General features: G+C 47.3%; 4 protein-coding genes across 4 annotated transcripts; 1 reads left to right on the top strand and 3 right to left on the bottom strand.

Annotated features, from left to right (window-relative positions):
* Nucleotides 1–145: 145 nt before the first annotated feature.
* On the top strand, nucleotides 146–2,140 carry F4822DRAFT_439753 (phosphoglycerate mutase-like protein; the record flags this gene model as incomplete). The annotated part of the gene is made up of 3 exons (XM_051462666.1): nucleotides 146–473; nucleotides 632–1,758; nucleotides 1,901–2,140. The coding sequence occupies 3 exons, from the start codon at nucleotides 146–148 to the stop codon at nucleotides 2,012–2,014; spliced, it is 1,569 nt and encodes a 522-aa protein (XP_051319612.1). The 3' UTR covers nucleotides 2,015–2,140.
* Nucleotides 2,141–2,718: 578 nt separating this feature from the next.
* Nucleotides 2,719–5,815, bottom strand: F4822DRAFT_27205 (uncharacterized protein). The gene has a single exon (XM_051454728.1). The coding sequence runs from the start codon at nucleotides 5,352–5,354 to the stop codon at nucleotides 2,973–2,975; it is 2,382 nt and encodes a 793-aa protein (XP_051319611.1). The 5' UTR covers nucleotides 5,355–5,815; the 3' UTR covers nucleotides 2,719–2,972.
* A 3,824-nt stretch (nucleotides 5,816–9,639) lies between these two features.
* On the bottom strand, nucleotides 9,640–11,988 carry F4822DRAFT_27150 (asparaginyl-tRNA synthetase). Its single transcript, XM_051454715.1, has 2 exons — nucleotides 9,933–11,988; nucleotides 9,640–9,859 (listed from the first exon to the last, which is right to left on the bottom strand). Exons 1-2 carry the CDS (start codon nucleotides 11,567–11,569, stop codon nucleotides 9,733–9,735), a joined length of 1,764 nt encoding a protein of 587 aa, XP_051319610.1. The 5' UTR covers nucleotides 11,570–11,988; the 3' UTR covers nucleotides 9,640–9,732.
* Nucleotide 11,989: 1 nt separating this feature from the next.
* Nucleotides 11,990–14,055, bottom strand: F4822DRAFT_27180 (Arginase/deacetylase). The gene is made up of 3 exons (XM_051454722.1): nucleotides 13,835–14,055; nucleotides 13,468–13,594; nucleotides 11,990–13,376 (listed from the first exon to the last, which is right to left on the bottom strand). Exons 1-3 carry the CDS (start codon nucleotides 13,967–13,969, stop codon nucleotides 12,469–12,471), a joined length of 1,170 nt encoding a protein of 389 aa, XP_051319609.1. The 5' UTR covers nucleotides 13,970–14,055; the 3' UTR covers nucleotides 11,990–12,468.
* Between the last annotated feature and the right edge of the window lie 1,127 nt (nucleotides 14,056–15,182).

Below are 15,182 nucleotides of genomic sequence, written 5' to 3'. Positions count from 1 at the left end.
TAGGTAGGTAATAGTACATCCAATACATAATTCCACCTTGGGCGCGAAGCATCCACAGCCAGTCTATTGTTATTAGGTAGCTCTTCAAGTATCTAGTTCGATCTAATCTACTTACACCACAAAATATACGAGCTATCCGTTTACAATGACGTCCCTTACCCCTCGTCCTCCCTACACGGACGATGAACTCAAGGCGCTATACCCTCCTAACCTCGAGCTACAACTTGTACAAATTCTGTTGCGGCATGGCGAGCGCTCCCCCGTCTCAGCTCGTTTCCAGAACGCCGGTCTGCCTGCTTTCTGGCCCTATTGCAAGGCCGTACGGCAATTGAAGTCCGCCGTGCTCGACCGTCACACAGAACAGTTCTCGACTTTTGAATGGAAACGCCGTCTCGAAGCGTTTGGTCCCAACGATGAACCGGTGCTAGCCGCTGGTCCCGCCGGCGAGATTGACGCCGTTTGTGATATGGGCAGTGAGTAGTGTCCGGTGTGATTATCCACTCCCATTGATAATCCTTCGCTGGAGTTGATGCCTGTCAAAAGTTACCATATTTAAGCCATATAACTTAAAGCTACTAAATACCCATTGGTTCTCATGAATAGCAATTGCTAACCAAACTCCCCGATGAAGTGTTGACCGACCGCGGTCGAGAGACCACATTCGACCTCGGTACACGCCTCCGCGGCCTTTACGTCGACCGTCTACGTTTCTTACCCCCAGTTCTCCTCAATGCCGACGCCTTGTACCTACGTGCTACGCCCATCCCTCGAGCCCTAGACTCGGTCCAGGAGACCTTCACTGGCCTGTACCCAGCACATACCCGCGCCCCTGCATTCCCCGCTCCAGCGATCCTAACGCGCGCTCCCGGCGACGAGACCCTATTCCCTAATGACAGCAATTGTCGACGATTTGCAGCCTTATCACGAGCATTCGCAAGACGAACCGCTGAACGATGGAACAATACTGAAGAGATGGCTTACTTGACAAAACTATACGGCAAGTGGATGCCGGAAGATTCACCACGGGTCGCAGTGGATTCTCGTCCACGATTAAGTGGTATTATGGATACTATCAATTCTACACTAGCGCACGGTCCGGAGACGAGACTTCCACCCGAATTCTACGATCCGAAGGGACGTGAGATTATAGAGAAGATCGGCGTTGAGGAGTGGTTTTCGGGATACAAAGAAAGTCGAGAGTACAGAGCGCTCGGAATCGGTGGATTACTGGGCGATATCGTGGGGCGAATGGTAGGTAGTGCCGAGCGTTCGACAGCCGACGGCGAGTACGAAGTCGCGAGGAAACTAAAAAGCGGCGCAATAAAAGATGGCAGGGGCGCAACACCAATTCGATTTGGGCTCAGCGGATGTCACGATACGACTCTCGCCGGTGTGCTAGCTAGCTTAGGCGCATATGAAACTGGCAAGTGGCCGCCCTACACGAGTCACATCGCCATCGAGCTATTCCGAAAAGCTGGGAATAACTCTGACGACTCTGAACCCCGGAATATTTCTAGTAATCCTAGCACCGCATCTAGTGGGTTGTACAACTGGTTAGCATGGACTTCTCGCGCGAAACCTGGCAAGCCGCCTCCAGGTACGATAGGTCGCAAACGTACCGAAGAGTTGTCGGCCCGGGAGAAAGCGACGCTAGATGGCTACTATGTGCGACTAAGATATAACGATGAGGTCGTTACGGTACCGGGCTGCAAGGCTCCGGGTAAGCACCTTGAGGGGGATGAAAGTTTCTGCACACTGGTAAGTTCTCCCACATCATTAAATTGCGGTAATATGTCCTTCGTTCAAGCGAGTCGTTCCGATTGTCCCAGTCTACCCCACGCAGCATAAGAAAACGATATAATGCGCTGGGCTAATGACGATGTATTATTCACCCTCACAGGATGCCTTCAAAGCTATCGTCGACAAATTCGTGCCGCAGAATTGGAAGCAGGAATGCAGAGGTAACATCAAGGGTCCCGCGTTTCCGTCCAAGCCCGAGCCGGCCGGCTACTAATCAGAATATGAAATCTTCGAAATAGATAAACGAAGATAAAGTAGTATCTACGGCCAGGCATATGAGTGAGATTTAATACGTATAAGCAAGCCGAGATATTTGAGTTACGAGCGATTGAGCATGAGTGGATTTGGAGCCAACTCGACCGTCGCGGTGTTTTTTTATGAAGACGATTTGAAGAATCCGCTTAGAACACGCATCATATTGCATGATTAGGGGCATCTCAGAATATTGGCATATACCTAGAAGGCGTTATGGTCTAGCATTAGATTCATTGTTATGTTCAAGAGTACATAATATTCGCAGACATAAATGCCTACAGAGATTATGAAGATTTATATCGAGAAATTTCTGATTCACTTCCCCACAATCTATAGGCAACACACATTTATGCACCAGGCACTTAAAAATGCTAGATATTAACATGCACATGAAATACATGAAATCCATCGAAGCCTGGAGAGCGCTTTTTTCATTGTTGTATTATACCCTCCTAACCCTTTTATGATAGCGATGATGTGATACTGACAGTAAGAGCTAAAGATACTAAATACCAATAACTCCTAAAAACGACCCATGTTGCTGTCAAATCACTTCTACTTCAATCCATCTATCCTCCTAACCTCACATACGATGGAAAGCCCCCTTTTTAATTCCTGCTTCAAATCTCATTTTCAGAGATGAAGCCACTCCTTCTAGCACATGTTCAACTACCTCAGACCAGGCAGCGAATATTGCCACATCCGTTCGATGGCGAGTCGATAATTAATGGCAACTAATGCCCCTTCTTCTCTCGGCGGGTCGAATGACCGGGGAAATTGTTCAACGGGATTTACAAGATCATACAGGAAACGGTAAGCACAGCCAAAGCCGAATAAAGAACGCCGAAGAAAAGCACAACAGCGATTACAACATATATCTTTCCCTGGTAGTCACCTCTAGAGCGCCCGGGTTAAAATCAGTTGGCGACCTCCTCTTCGACCCAACCGTTCAATCCACCCTGGATTGCTAGGCCAAGACCAGAGCCCATGCCACCGAAGCTAGCCTGGTACTGGTGTCCTCGGCGCTCACCTTCGGTAGGGCCACCAATGGCACTAACGGGGCTGGTGCCTCCGTTCTCAAAACCGGGGGCGAAAACTGGAAGGCTCACGGCACGATTGTGTTGGCCTCGCGGGTTGCCGGGTGCTAGCAGACCACCAATAGTCGTCGCACCTAAGGCGGAACCATTGGCGTATCCGTTCGAAATGCTTGCCGACTGTCCATGAGCGGAGCCGGAGCCCGGTTGGGGAACATCAAGCGAAAGTTCATTAGGCGAAGATGCCGCAGTGCCGAACAAGGCTGCTTGCTGAGAAGCGAGAATCTGTTGTTGTTGGTGCTGATGTTGCTGTGCTTGCTGAGACACTTGGTTCAAATACATCGTGAGCGGGTTGTTGCCATTGCTAAACATGGTAGCGCTGCTAGCGGACTGAGGAGAGGTAGGGTTGGTAGGGGAATTGTTACTTCCACTACCGACCGGTGGAGGTGAAGCTACACCGTCCGTGCGAGGGGACTGTGCTTGCTGCTGAAGCTGACGTGGCTGGTTTCCGCAACGGTCCTTGCCGAAGTTCACCTTAAACTTTTTGTAATCATCCTTGCTTCGGACTGCCTCAATAGCCTTGATAGCATTGGCGATGTTGGTGAAGTTGACAAATGCACAGCTCTTCTCACGAAGGGTGTTGACCAACTCAATCTCACCATATTCAGAGAAATCCTGTCTCAGTCTCTCCTCTGTCCAAGTTTCGTCAAGGTTACCGATGTAGACGTTTCGCGAAGCACCACCACTAACGGCCAAAGCGATAGCTGGCGGGAGAGCGCCAGAGTGTTTACCCCAGCCAATCTTCAAGCGACGGTTGTGAATCATCAAGCCTTGGAGATTGCTCAAGGCGTAGAAAGAAGCCGCTGCGGTCGGATCGATGAAGGTAACGAAGCAAATATGCTTATCAGGAATGTATCGAATGTGGTGGAGCAAGCCACCTCGTACAACATTACAAATCTCTTCAATCGTGGTTTCCGGGTGAATGTTACCCAGGTAAATGGTTCGATTACCAAGGTTGTTAATACCACCAGCGGTAGTCGCGACTGCGGCTGCCGCCACGGATTGCTGGGCAAGCGCACTAGAAATGAATTCACGATCCTGGCCGGTCAGCATGTGAGCATGCGTGGGAGCAATACCGAGGTATTGGGCCGCATTCTGCTGCTGCGTCTTCGAGACGTATGCGCAACGGTCCTTACCGTAGTACACGCGGCGAGGCGATTGCCACTTCGGCTCCTGAGGCAATTGTTGAACTGCCTTCATGGCATTGGCGATAGACAAAAAGTGAATAAAGGCAATGTTCTTTTCCCGCACAATCTTAATTGTGTCGATAGCGCCAAACTTTCCAAGATCCTCGCGCAATTCCACTTCGGGAATATCTTCCGGCAGATTTCCTAGATAAACGTTTCGGGACGCTCCGGACTGCTGAACCGCCAAAGCGACTGAAGTAGGCACCTGAGACGGCTTACCCCAGCCGATCTTGATATCCTGTCCCTTAATACAAAGCTTCTTTAAGATAGCGTCTGAGTGGAAGTGAGTGGCGGCGTTGGCGTCAAGGAAAGAAATGAAAGCACAGTTCTTATCGGGAAGTAGGCGAACGGACTCGATTTGTCCACTTCGAACGTGACCAAGAATCTCCTCAGCAGAAGTGTCAGGAGGAATGTTTCCAAGATACACCGTCCTGCTGGTTCCCGTAACCATGCCAGGGCTCAAAGTCGGCGACTGAGGTTGCATCTGACCATTCATGTTGTTGAAGGTTCCGTTAGGAGATTGCGGCTGGAAAAACTGGGGAGCACCGTAGGTAGACGGAGACACAATCGACTGGTAGGCCTGGGGAGACAGATTTTGCTGGATGGGGCTCGATACGCCGTTCTGTTGTTGGCCCGTTTGCTGCTGACCGTGCTGGAAAGCAGACATGTTCTGGAACTGAGGACTAGCGAAAGCAGCCGGGGTTCCAGGCTGAAAGGGGCTACCAAGAAGCAACTGCGAAGGCAAAAGAGGAGTGAACTGCATATCGAAACCAGTACCAGGCGTAGTCATGTCATGGCCGTTGTTGGGAGCGGGCGGGTTCAGCTGCTGCTGGGTGTTAATCGAAGGAATGTTACCACGGCGAGGGTGTCTGTCGGCGAAACCAGAGACGTTCGATGTGAAAGCACCGTGAGAGAAACCCGTGTCGCTGTTCGAAGGCTTCGAGACATGACCGAATCGACCAGCCGAGTTGGCAGCAGGACCAGTAGGGATACCACCAGATGCTGAGAGGTCCTGCATCCCGAGAAGATGAGGAGGGACAAGGCTGTCCCTAGAGTTGTGCGATAAAACCGCCGTTTTGAAAGATTAAACGTGCCCCGAAATAGGCACGAAGGCAGAAATAGGATCCAGAATAGACAGGATCCTGAAGTTAACAATCAATTTCGGATATTACAACAGCTGTGGGGTAAAAATGAAAACGCAACAGCTTCGAGTTTGTCCAAACAATAGTTCAGTGGGAAATATAATTGGGTATCTCTAGTTGAATAAAGAGGTACCACCGAGAAAGATGTGATATAGACCTATATGCAACAAGTTCGGTGGTCTCTCGCCAAAGATTATGCGCAATAATCGAATCGGCCGTAGGCTGAAAAGATGTCGAAGAGAGTGTAGCGATCCGAAGATAGTATGTATGATATTACCTAGAGCTGGCCAGGATGGAAAGGCGAGATGAGAAGAGCTGCCTCGGTGAATTAGTGTCTGTTGTCTGATTGATAACTGTTCCTTTGTAGATACTCTGAGTGGTCGATCCGGCTACGTCGAACAAAGACAAGATGAATATTATCCTCCAAAGCGAGCGAACGATTCACCGCTAGAAAACGAGGGTCGAGAAGCTACAGCGAGACGACAAGGCCTTTGTCCTGAAATTCTTGAGCAAAGCAGGCGGAGCTGGTAATGGATTTCGCTACGGTATGCTGGCGCAGGCAGAGGCAGACAGTTTCGGGATCAAATTGAAATAGCGATTAGCTGTCTCCTAAGCGAAAGAAGGGAGAGAATCTTGGCGCAGGAAGATTTTATAAAGTAATAGGTATATTAAGAAAGGTATAGTCTTGAATGAGTGTCGATAATCAAAGTAGGTTAAAAAAGCCGGGGGGGAAAGATCCAAAGACGGCTTGCTAGGGTAAGCTTCAGAAACGAGATTGGCAAAGAAGGATTGGATACCTAAGGTAAGATACAAGAGGAGGTTGAGAATAAGGAGGGAAGAGGAGTAAAAGGGTAAAAGGTGAGGTTAGGGGAAGAGAGAGAAAAAAGAGAGACTGAACTACTCCGTAACGAAGAGGAGGAGACTGGAGGAAGACTGGAGGACTGGAGGGAAGAAGTGAAAGAAGGAGACGAGCAGAAAAAATGGAGGAAAGTAATTGGACGAGCCAGGTTGGTGCAGATTGCCAGAATGGCCAAAATCGGGGGGGCGCTACTTTTAATGAACTGCCTGCAGATGCTAAGCCTATTTCGAACCATTTCCTTCCCACCTACCGCCCACATCTTTCCTATACCTAGGTAGTGGCCCTAGTAGCCCCTTGTAGCCTCCTTGTAGTGTCCTTGTAGCTCTTTCTCCTTAGCAGCTTACCCATCCCATGGTTGTTCAAGGTTAGGGGAGGTACATAAAATGCGGTAAAGAGTCTAAGTAAATTCGGCGTACCATTTCAAGTATCTAGGTACCTACACATAGTGCTATACCCTAGCGAAATTCCCCTTAGGTGATTCTTGCTTCAGGACAGGGGTGCGTAGAACGTGGAATATTACGACAGCTTTAAGATGAAAAGTATATCTTCATATACATCACTATGCAAGGGTACTTATATGTCACTATTGCTAATATCTCCTAAATTCAATCCCTCACGCGACTTTGTCCATAGTTTCAGGTCAGGGACATTGCTAATTCTTACCCACGTCTTACCTAAATATCGTTGTTGTTGTTTTGTCAGTGTCCGCGTAAATTGTAAATGTAATAAGGAACCAATCAAATTGACTGGTACGATATAACGGCGGCATTGATCCCATGAGCAGGAAGTTCGATCTCGTTAACAGCGAAGGATTCTAATTATATATTTCTAATACCATCAAGGAAATATCAATCTTCAGCCTCATTTCTCAATTGGACGACTTACAAGATTTGTTGAAATACCTAAGTGTTAGATCGGACCGGTGTGAACGGAGGGCCCATCTAACTATCCCATAGGTCTTTTTCCCCTACTAAAGTACCTACCCAGGTAAGTACCTAAGACTAACAGCCGCGAACATCAACATTGACATCTTCCTAACATCACAATTTCTCACTCATTATGCCCATAATTGATCGTCTAAATGTTCATCGGACTTAGTGAGTATCCTTATTGTCATCAATGAAGACTAACTAAAGTCTCATCGTAGATGTACAAGGTTGAGTGAGACTCGTGCTAATACCTGAAAACAGGGGTCCTACAGGGTCTAGACACGAGTTACAGATCATCGCTGGAAAAACGCTATGCAGAATAGAGATCAGGGGAAACAAGCCCTGCGCCAGCAATGCGTACGAACTTACCAACTCGGAACTAACCAATTTATTATTACCCCCATACACTAGTCCCTTGGAATTGGAATTGGGATAGAAACAATGCTTCCTAAACCAGTTGCATTGTAATATTTTTATTCTCCTAATAAGACATAGAGGTACGTACCAAAGACAACGCTTACTATGTACATGATGTACCTACATAGCGGCCTAGGTGCTGTAAGCCCATATTGATCGTCGGGTCTCGTGGGGTCGGACCACGAGTGGCCATCTCGATTCCGGATTCCTCAGTCTTGGGACTTGGGACGGACATGGCCTAGCCTTACAAACCCCTTTTTGGATTGCTTCGTTGACATCGCAAGTTGTCAGTTAGTTGTTTAACACTAAATGCTTCGAAACGATATTCTCCGCGTTTAGAATGCGGTAACTAGCTCCAGCAGCTTTACCTGTGCGCCCATGCGATATGAAACTTTTTTGCAATCCGGTTGTATCATCGTCTAACCTCCCCGCATAACCTCCTGTAATATTCGTAATGTTAGGCTTTTAAACGGCAAAGACGTTGTTGTGCCTTGCATTGCATTACCATCACTTTTCATGTCTCAATGGGGGGTTTTTATATGTACATTGGATGTATAATACAGAACATAGCACAGTAACTTACATATGTGGAAACGTATGTAGGTACATCCATACACACACATACATATATGTAAACCCCCTGAACCCAAGAGGGTGGGAAATCAACTTCGTATTGTTTAATTCTACCAATTGGATGGATATATACGCCTTACCTACGTACGTTATTCAACTCTGTCCTTCCCCAAATTCAACCCTCCAAAAAAATTCATCATCCCTTCTTTCAAAGGAGTCAGAAAAAATAGTTGATTGCTTTCAATCAATCAATTGTGTGTGTTGTCGCTTGCTCTATCAATATGAAATGCAGCCAAGAAAACCCCCTATTTCCCAGCTTGTCCAGCTACCCCTAAGAGAAAAAAAAATCCCGATTGAAAAAAAAAAAAAAAATAGGTCCAAACTCTCACTTGTGCCCCACCCGAATAGATGGTTCCCACCCCCTGGCGGCGCTACGGCAAGGTACCCGACGTGCGCAATATTAGCGTGAAATGCGGTACTACCCACGCCAAAGATACATACATGTACCTACCTACATCATACAGTACACTTCTTTTTATACGCGTACATAAACTCAGGTGAAGTACCAATCAGCCAGCCTATTCGATCATATTTCCAATTTTATCTTACACACATATAATACGTACTCTTATATAAGGAACAACAGTCCTACATTACGTGGATGATTGACTGACCTCGTACAAATTCCCGCTGAAAAAGCTGTATCCCCAATAAGTGGCGGCAATGCGTCAATCATATTGGAATGAATGGCGCCATGATCTACACGCGCATATGAAATCGAATTTGACATATATACATACCGCCAATCACTTGTCAATACAATTAATATGCACAACCCACGAGAACGGTTCCATATAAAGAATCATAGACGCCGACTAACATTTTCGTCGAATTACAATTTCTCCCAGCGGGTTGGGAACATTATTCTATCGTGTCCCGAATACCACATATGTATCCACCCAGGGTCGATAATTCAACATTTATGACTTGTCATCGTGGAGGCTTGGTATGACTTTGCAAAAATAGGTGTGACCCAAAGAGTGTAAGTCATTGGGCAGCATCAAAATGATTATGCCAAGGTCCTCCCTATTTCAGGAATCAGATCCAACAGCAAGTCCTTGCATAAAACAGCCGCTCCAGGGCGAGAGACAGCAATTGATCACATATGATTCGCTGCAAATAGTCAGTCACAATAACTATCGCATTCACAAAGCAAAAATACCACGAAAATTTTACAATTACAACCAGCAACATTTTTTTATTGACGTGTCTTTTGGTGGTCCATTTTAGAATCTCTAACAACCTAGTGTCGTAAAGCAACGTCTTAGATACTCATAAGCTTGACCGCTTTCCTCCAACTCCAATCACGTCCTGCTCCGGATCCACCGTATCCATCTTCGCATGTTATTCCTAGGTCTCAGCGGTAAGTTTCGCGGAGAACCGGATACCTAAGAAGGAGGCGCATACCATCACCGCTCAAGGCTTGCATCGGCCCATAAAGCGGGGGTACAAACAAGTCGTGCGGACGGTGTGCTGGTTAGCAATCCAAGCAAGGAATCGCTCAAGGCCAAGACCATATCCACCGTGGGGAGAAGTGCCGTACCTATATTTAAGAATCAGTATCCGGCTGAGACGGCACATCCATGAGGCAAAAGAGAAAAAAACAATTAACTCACTTTCGCTGATCGGTGTACCAGTAGTAATCCTTGGAGTCGATACCCTGCTTCTTATATGCCTCGAGAAGCTCTTCGTAGTTCTCCATTCTCATACTGCCACCGACAATCTCACCGACACCCGGCATCAAGCAATCCACGCTCTCAGTCACACGGAGGTCCGAGGGATCCTTCTTCATGTAGAAAGCCTTGATCTCGACAGGGAAGTGCGTCAAGAAAATGGGTCGGTTGATGATATCGGTCATCCTCCGCTCGGCAGCTTCAGCGATGTCATCTCCGAACACGTGAGGGTTGCCCTCTTCGTTCGGGATAGGAGGATCTTGCGCGTTGAGCCAGTCAATGGCATCAGTGTACTTCATGCGCAAGAAAGGACGAGAAGGCTTCTGGAAAGTGGGGTTGAGCTCCTTCAGATGAGCAGCAATGGTCGGGTTGGCCAAGACGATATCAATGACCCGGCAGATGACCTCTTCGAGATGGTCCAACAGTTCACTAAACTCGATATAATCCAACTCAGCCTCGATATGTGTGTACTCCGAAAGGTGACGACGCGTTAAACTCTTCTCGGCACGGAATGACTTCTCGATGCAGTAGACGTCTCCTAAGCTAGGAATAACGGTCTCGAGATATAATTGAGAAGACTGTGTAAGATAGGCCGTCTCGTCGTAGTAAGGCGCACTGAAGAGAGTAGCACCGCCCTCGACTTGAGTCTGCACTAGAGCAGGCGGGGATACCTTCGTGATCTGCAGCTCCTCATAGACCTTCTGGAATGCTCCCTCTACAGCAGCGCGGATCTTCATGAGCGCAGAGGCGTTCTCGCCCCGCAGGACCAAATGTCGGTTGTCAAGCATCTGGGCGTCCCACTGGTTCTGCTGAGCAGAAACCTTGTTGGTGATGGTTTCCTCGTCACTTGGCGATGGGCCTAGAACCTCGTAGTAGTCGACGTGCAACTCTCGGCCATCAGGGGCAGTCTGTCCAGCAGGTACCTTGCGCATTTCACCGTACAGGGCAAGAGATGTTCCTTGAGCGAAAGTTAGAGCATCGTAGGTCTTGGTCAGGTCACCAGCAGCCAAAATGCATTGTAATTGTCCGTATCCGTCAACCAAAGTGATGAAAGTAGCTTGTTTCTGCTCTCTTAGACGATGGATTCTTCCGAAGACCTTGACTCGTGTACCCTTCTTATCACCATCCCCAAGCTCAATATCCTTGCGGTTGATCTTGATTTTGACTGGTTTCGGTAGTGACTCATCTTGCTTGAGCACTATCTTCTTAGCAGCCTCGAGTGTCTGCTGTCTTTGCTTCTTGAGTTGTTCCTCAGCAGCGGCAGCCTGCTGTTGTTTTTGGACCTTTTTCTTGTGTGCATCCAGAGCACCTTGGGCTTTCTTCACGGCGCTCTTGGCAGGTTCTTTCCATAATAGTCGCACGGAGGGGTCTTCGTCAGGACCGACAGGGCCAGTAACAGAAGCTCGGGTCTGGTACTGAGGAGTAGGCTTTCCAAAGTTCTGGATGTAGGCGTAGGCAAGCGATTTATAGGGTTTAAATTCCGAACCGTCAGCAGTCTCGTCGTCGTGACCGGCGTCAGAATCGATGAAGGTCTTTTCGTCGTTCTTAAGCCGTTGGGCTAGTTCTTCCACGGCAGCCATAGTTGCGCGTGTTTAATCGGGATTTGTCGAGAGCGGTATTAAATCTTCCCCAATATTTTCTAGATGCAATGCGGCTGTTGTATATAAATGCGACACAGGTCGGTTATCAACTTCACTGAAGGCTGAAGGTGGGATGTATGTGAAAGTTGGACTGAATTGGCTGAGGGTTCTAGTGGGTTAGTGGTTTGGTGGGGTTGTCAAAATTCCAGTAGTTTTTCGATGGCGGGGTGTTCTTTCCTCACTCCTCAGTTTTGATAGGTACCTGCCTAATGGTATTTAATTGCTTGATAACGTTAAGATTCAATTGACTCATTCAAATATTACTTTAACTATTTATCCGATCTTTTATTTGTCCTCTCAGTAATTCATATGATATATATACCTTAGACTTGAGTCACATTGTTGTTCCGACCAATTGGGTTTGTATCGGTATCAGTTTCAGGTACTCTCCGTGTTAGATAAGCTACAGTTTCAAGGGTTTGCGACGCTGCCGCTTGCAATTGTTATCAGTTGGAGTACTAAATTCCAGCGGTTGTAGGTACTTCTGTCCTTAAGTACTTTGATGTGACACAGATTACCTGCGACATCGGCCTTACCAAAAAAGCAATATGACCTCAACAGCAACCTCTAAGCTACAACCCATAGCCTAACAACTCTTAAGATACACACTTTTCTCTATATAGCAAGAATTGATATAAATCGGATATATATGGTGGCAATGGTGCCATTTCAAATATATCGCTTTTGCACTTTTAGTCAAGATTCATGATATAGTCATCGAGTCTCATATCTCATATCTCACCACGCACACCAAACTCCGTAACCCGTCTCTCAGCCAGCCACATAAAAGCACTTCGTGAGACATCCCATAGGCCTATCACATCCATAAGTACCCTCACCTACAGCTCGTCCTTCACATCATCCACAACCTTCCCCATCTCATCCAACCCCCTCTTAACCATACTACTCAAAATCTCAAACACAACCTGCGCAGCCGCCAGCGCCGTCTCCTCACCAGCACCCTGATACGCCGGCGCCACCTCAACCACATCCGCACCCACAAGATTCAATCCCTCAAGACCCCTCAATATCCTAATCAACTCTCTCGTAGTCCACCCACCGGGCTCCGGCGTTCCCGTCCCAGGCGCAAACGCCGGATCCAGAACGTCTATATCCACCGAAAGATACACCGGATCCTGCGTTCCCAACGTATCCATAATACTCTTAACCACTCCCCCGGTGCCCAAATCATCAATCTCATCCGCACTAATCCGAACCCACCCCTGCTCATCATCATCTTCATAATCCTCAAGTCCGGAAAGCCTCGTTCGTAGTCCAGCATGCACACTCGGCGCCCCCAAAGATCCATTCGCAAGTAACCCCTCCTCACCCGCCATCCAAAACATAGAACCATGCGTAAACCGTGCCTGCTCCGATGCCCAATAACTGGGGTACTTCGCGGGGTGCCAAGTATCCAAATGCGCATCGAAATGCAGCACTCTCACCGGGCCGTAGATCTCGTGGATAGCCCGCAAAGCCGGGAGTGACAGACTGTGATCTCCGCCTAGCGTAACTAACCGCGGTTTTTGCAGTGTGGAGGATGGAGGGCGTTGGCCGAGTTCGGTGAATGCGGCTGTCATTTGCTTTAATGCGATGGCGTTGTCGACGGGGACTACGGGGATGTCCCCGCAGTCTAGGATTCGCGCCCAGCTTGCGTAGGGATTTATTCCGGCGCGCGCGTTGAAGCCCCGGAATGAGGTCTGTCTCGCTGAGGCTGCGCGGATTGCGCGGGGGCCGAAGCGTGCGCCTAATAGCAGTGTAAGCCATGCAAGTATAATCGTAGATATGTATTATGAGGTGAGGAATGATAGCATATCAGATATGATAGGCAAACTTACCGGGCCTGTAGCTCACAGCCGTATCAAAGGGGGCTCCAATAATAGCGATATCGTATAACTCATTCGGAGTCGTTAGGCATTTGTGATACTCAAGGTGAGCGAAAGCAGAAATGCCCGAGAATCCCCACTGTATACGCACGGTCAACAATACATATCACTCATTTTGAAAGATCTTGCCATGTTCGTATAGAATCAAAAAAGAAAAGGCCCCTTTTCTTCCGTCTCGTGATAATCATATAGGTAGCCCAATCTTCATCTGGCGTAACCAACCTCTTTCCTCACCGACTCGAAATGTCACGCATATCCTCATCCGACGGGTATCACATTCGGAACGATGTATCAGGGAGATATATTGATTTCGGCTTACCTCTTGTCCCCATTTCCGTTCTAATTCGTCGAGTTCTTCTTGAGTCCATTTCCTAAATTGGCCGTGGCTTCCACAGGCCTGTATGAGTGCCGAGCCGTAGCTCAAGGCAAGGCATAGAAGTGATCTTAACCTCATTGCTTACAAACTGCCTATACGAGGTCTTCATCCAGGTGTCATTAATAAACGTGTGTTCGATATTAAAAGTCCCACTGTAATTAAATAATTGGGCAACTCTGGGTAGACATTTAGTCTACCATTCTATACCAAACTGTAGAGGTTTACCTTGATATACAAATTGGATATAGATAGACATGTAGATATGGTAAGTTGGAAGCTATTATGTAACACTCTCTTGATCAACTACAGTACATCGGCTCATTCACGCCCGGAGCGGAGTAAATAGATAAGGAAGTTCTTTCGGCGAAGGTCCGTAGCGAGCCGAAAGATAAAAGAATGGTAGGCAAAAATCGACACATCCTATTGGTCACCATGTTTTAAGTATAATGCAGATGCAGGCATTCCGACTCGGCCGTGAGTTTTCCTTTTCCGGTAGTATTTTCTTGCGAGGGTGGCTTTCTAGTGTATTTATATCGAATCGATACAAAGCCTGGAATGCATACAGATACATGTGTATTCCTTCATCCTACATAACCTCATCATAGCATACATAAATAGGTACTTACGTATGTCTCCTTGCAGCGGGTAACTGACCTTATACATATACGGAAAGACGAAGAAAACAAAAAAAAAGACCCCACGTTCCATCCCTCGATAGAAAAAGACACTTAGTCAAATATCAAATATGCAGGCTTACGGAGATGGCGTTTTCTCTCTTTTCTTATCGGCCTATAGCGATACAAGCCAAAGTAGTAATGAATCGCACATTTCGCACATTCTGCCTTGCCGTTCCCGTATCCTCCGTAACCATGTCATCATTCCGATTGTCTCGGGACAAATTTAGTAATAAAAATATTTCCTAGTGTCCTGCTTCTGCCTTGCGTGATGCGTGAGATGAGAAAACCGAACCCGAAATTAGTTACCGGTTTTTTTCTTTGAATGTTGGTGACACAACAAGAATCCGCATACATACGATTTACCATAACCCACCCCTCCTTAAGAACTTGTTAGCTTGAGTGGAATCTGTGAGTTTATCACTTTCTAGTGGGTAAGTTTTTAACCCAATATAGACTTGATATACCTGCTGTATAGAGCTGAAGTGCCTTAATGATCTCACTTGATCCATTAGCAAAGCTCGCTACTTATGCAAACGGTATGCGGGTCTAGAGCTACATATGTACTGTACTGGGCAGATAGCTGCAATACGATGCAGCTTAACCTTATTAGAACC

The sequence above is a fragment of the Hypoxylon trugodes genome (genome assembly GCF_022578975.1).
Source record: "Hypoxylon trugodes strain CBS 135444 unplaced genomic scaffold F4822scaffold_1, whole genome shotgun sequence".
Taxonomy (NCBI): domain Eukaryota; kingdom Fungi; phylum Ascomycota; class Sordariomycetes; order Xylariales; family Hypoxylaceae; genus Hypoxylon; species Hypoxylon trugodes.
This window is presented reverse-complemented; position numbering and strand designations above follow the sequence as displayed.

Coding starts and splice junctions, on each gene's coding strand:
- F4822DRAFT_27205 (XM_051454728.1), bottom strand. CDS start 5,354: ATGCAGGACCTCTCAGCATCTGGTGGTATCCCTACTGGTCCTGCTGCC.
- F4822DRAFT_27180 (XM_051454722.1), bottom strand. CDS start 13,969: ATGAGGTTAAGATCACTTCTATGCCTTGCCTTGAGCTACGGCTCGGCA. Junction 13,595..13,834: donor AACGGAAATGGGGACAAGAG/GTAAGCCGAAAT, acceptor GTGCGTATACAG/TGGGGATTCTCGGGCATTTC. Junction 13,377..13,467: donor GGCTGTGAGCTACAGGCCCG/GTAAGTTTGCCT, acceptor CACTGCTATTAG/GCGCACGCTTCGGCCCCCGC.
- F4822DRAFT_27150 (XM_051454715.1), bottom strand. CDS start 11,569: ATGGCTGCCGTGGAAGAACTAGCCCAACGGCTTAAGAACGACGAAAAG. Junction 9,860..9,932: donor TGGTACACCGATCAGCGAAA/GTGAGTTAATTG, acceptor TCTTAAATATAG/GTACGGCACTTCTCCCCACG.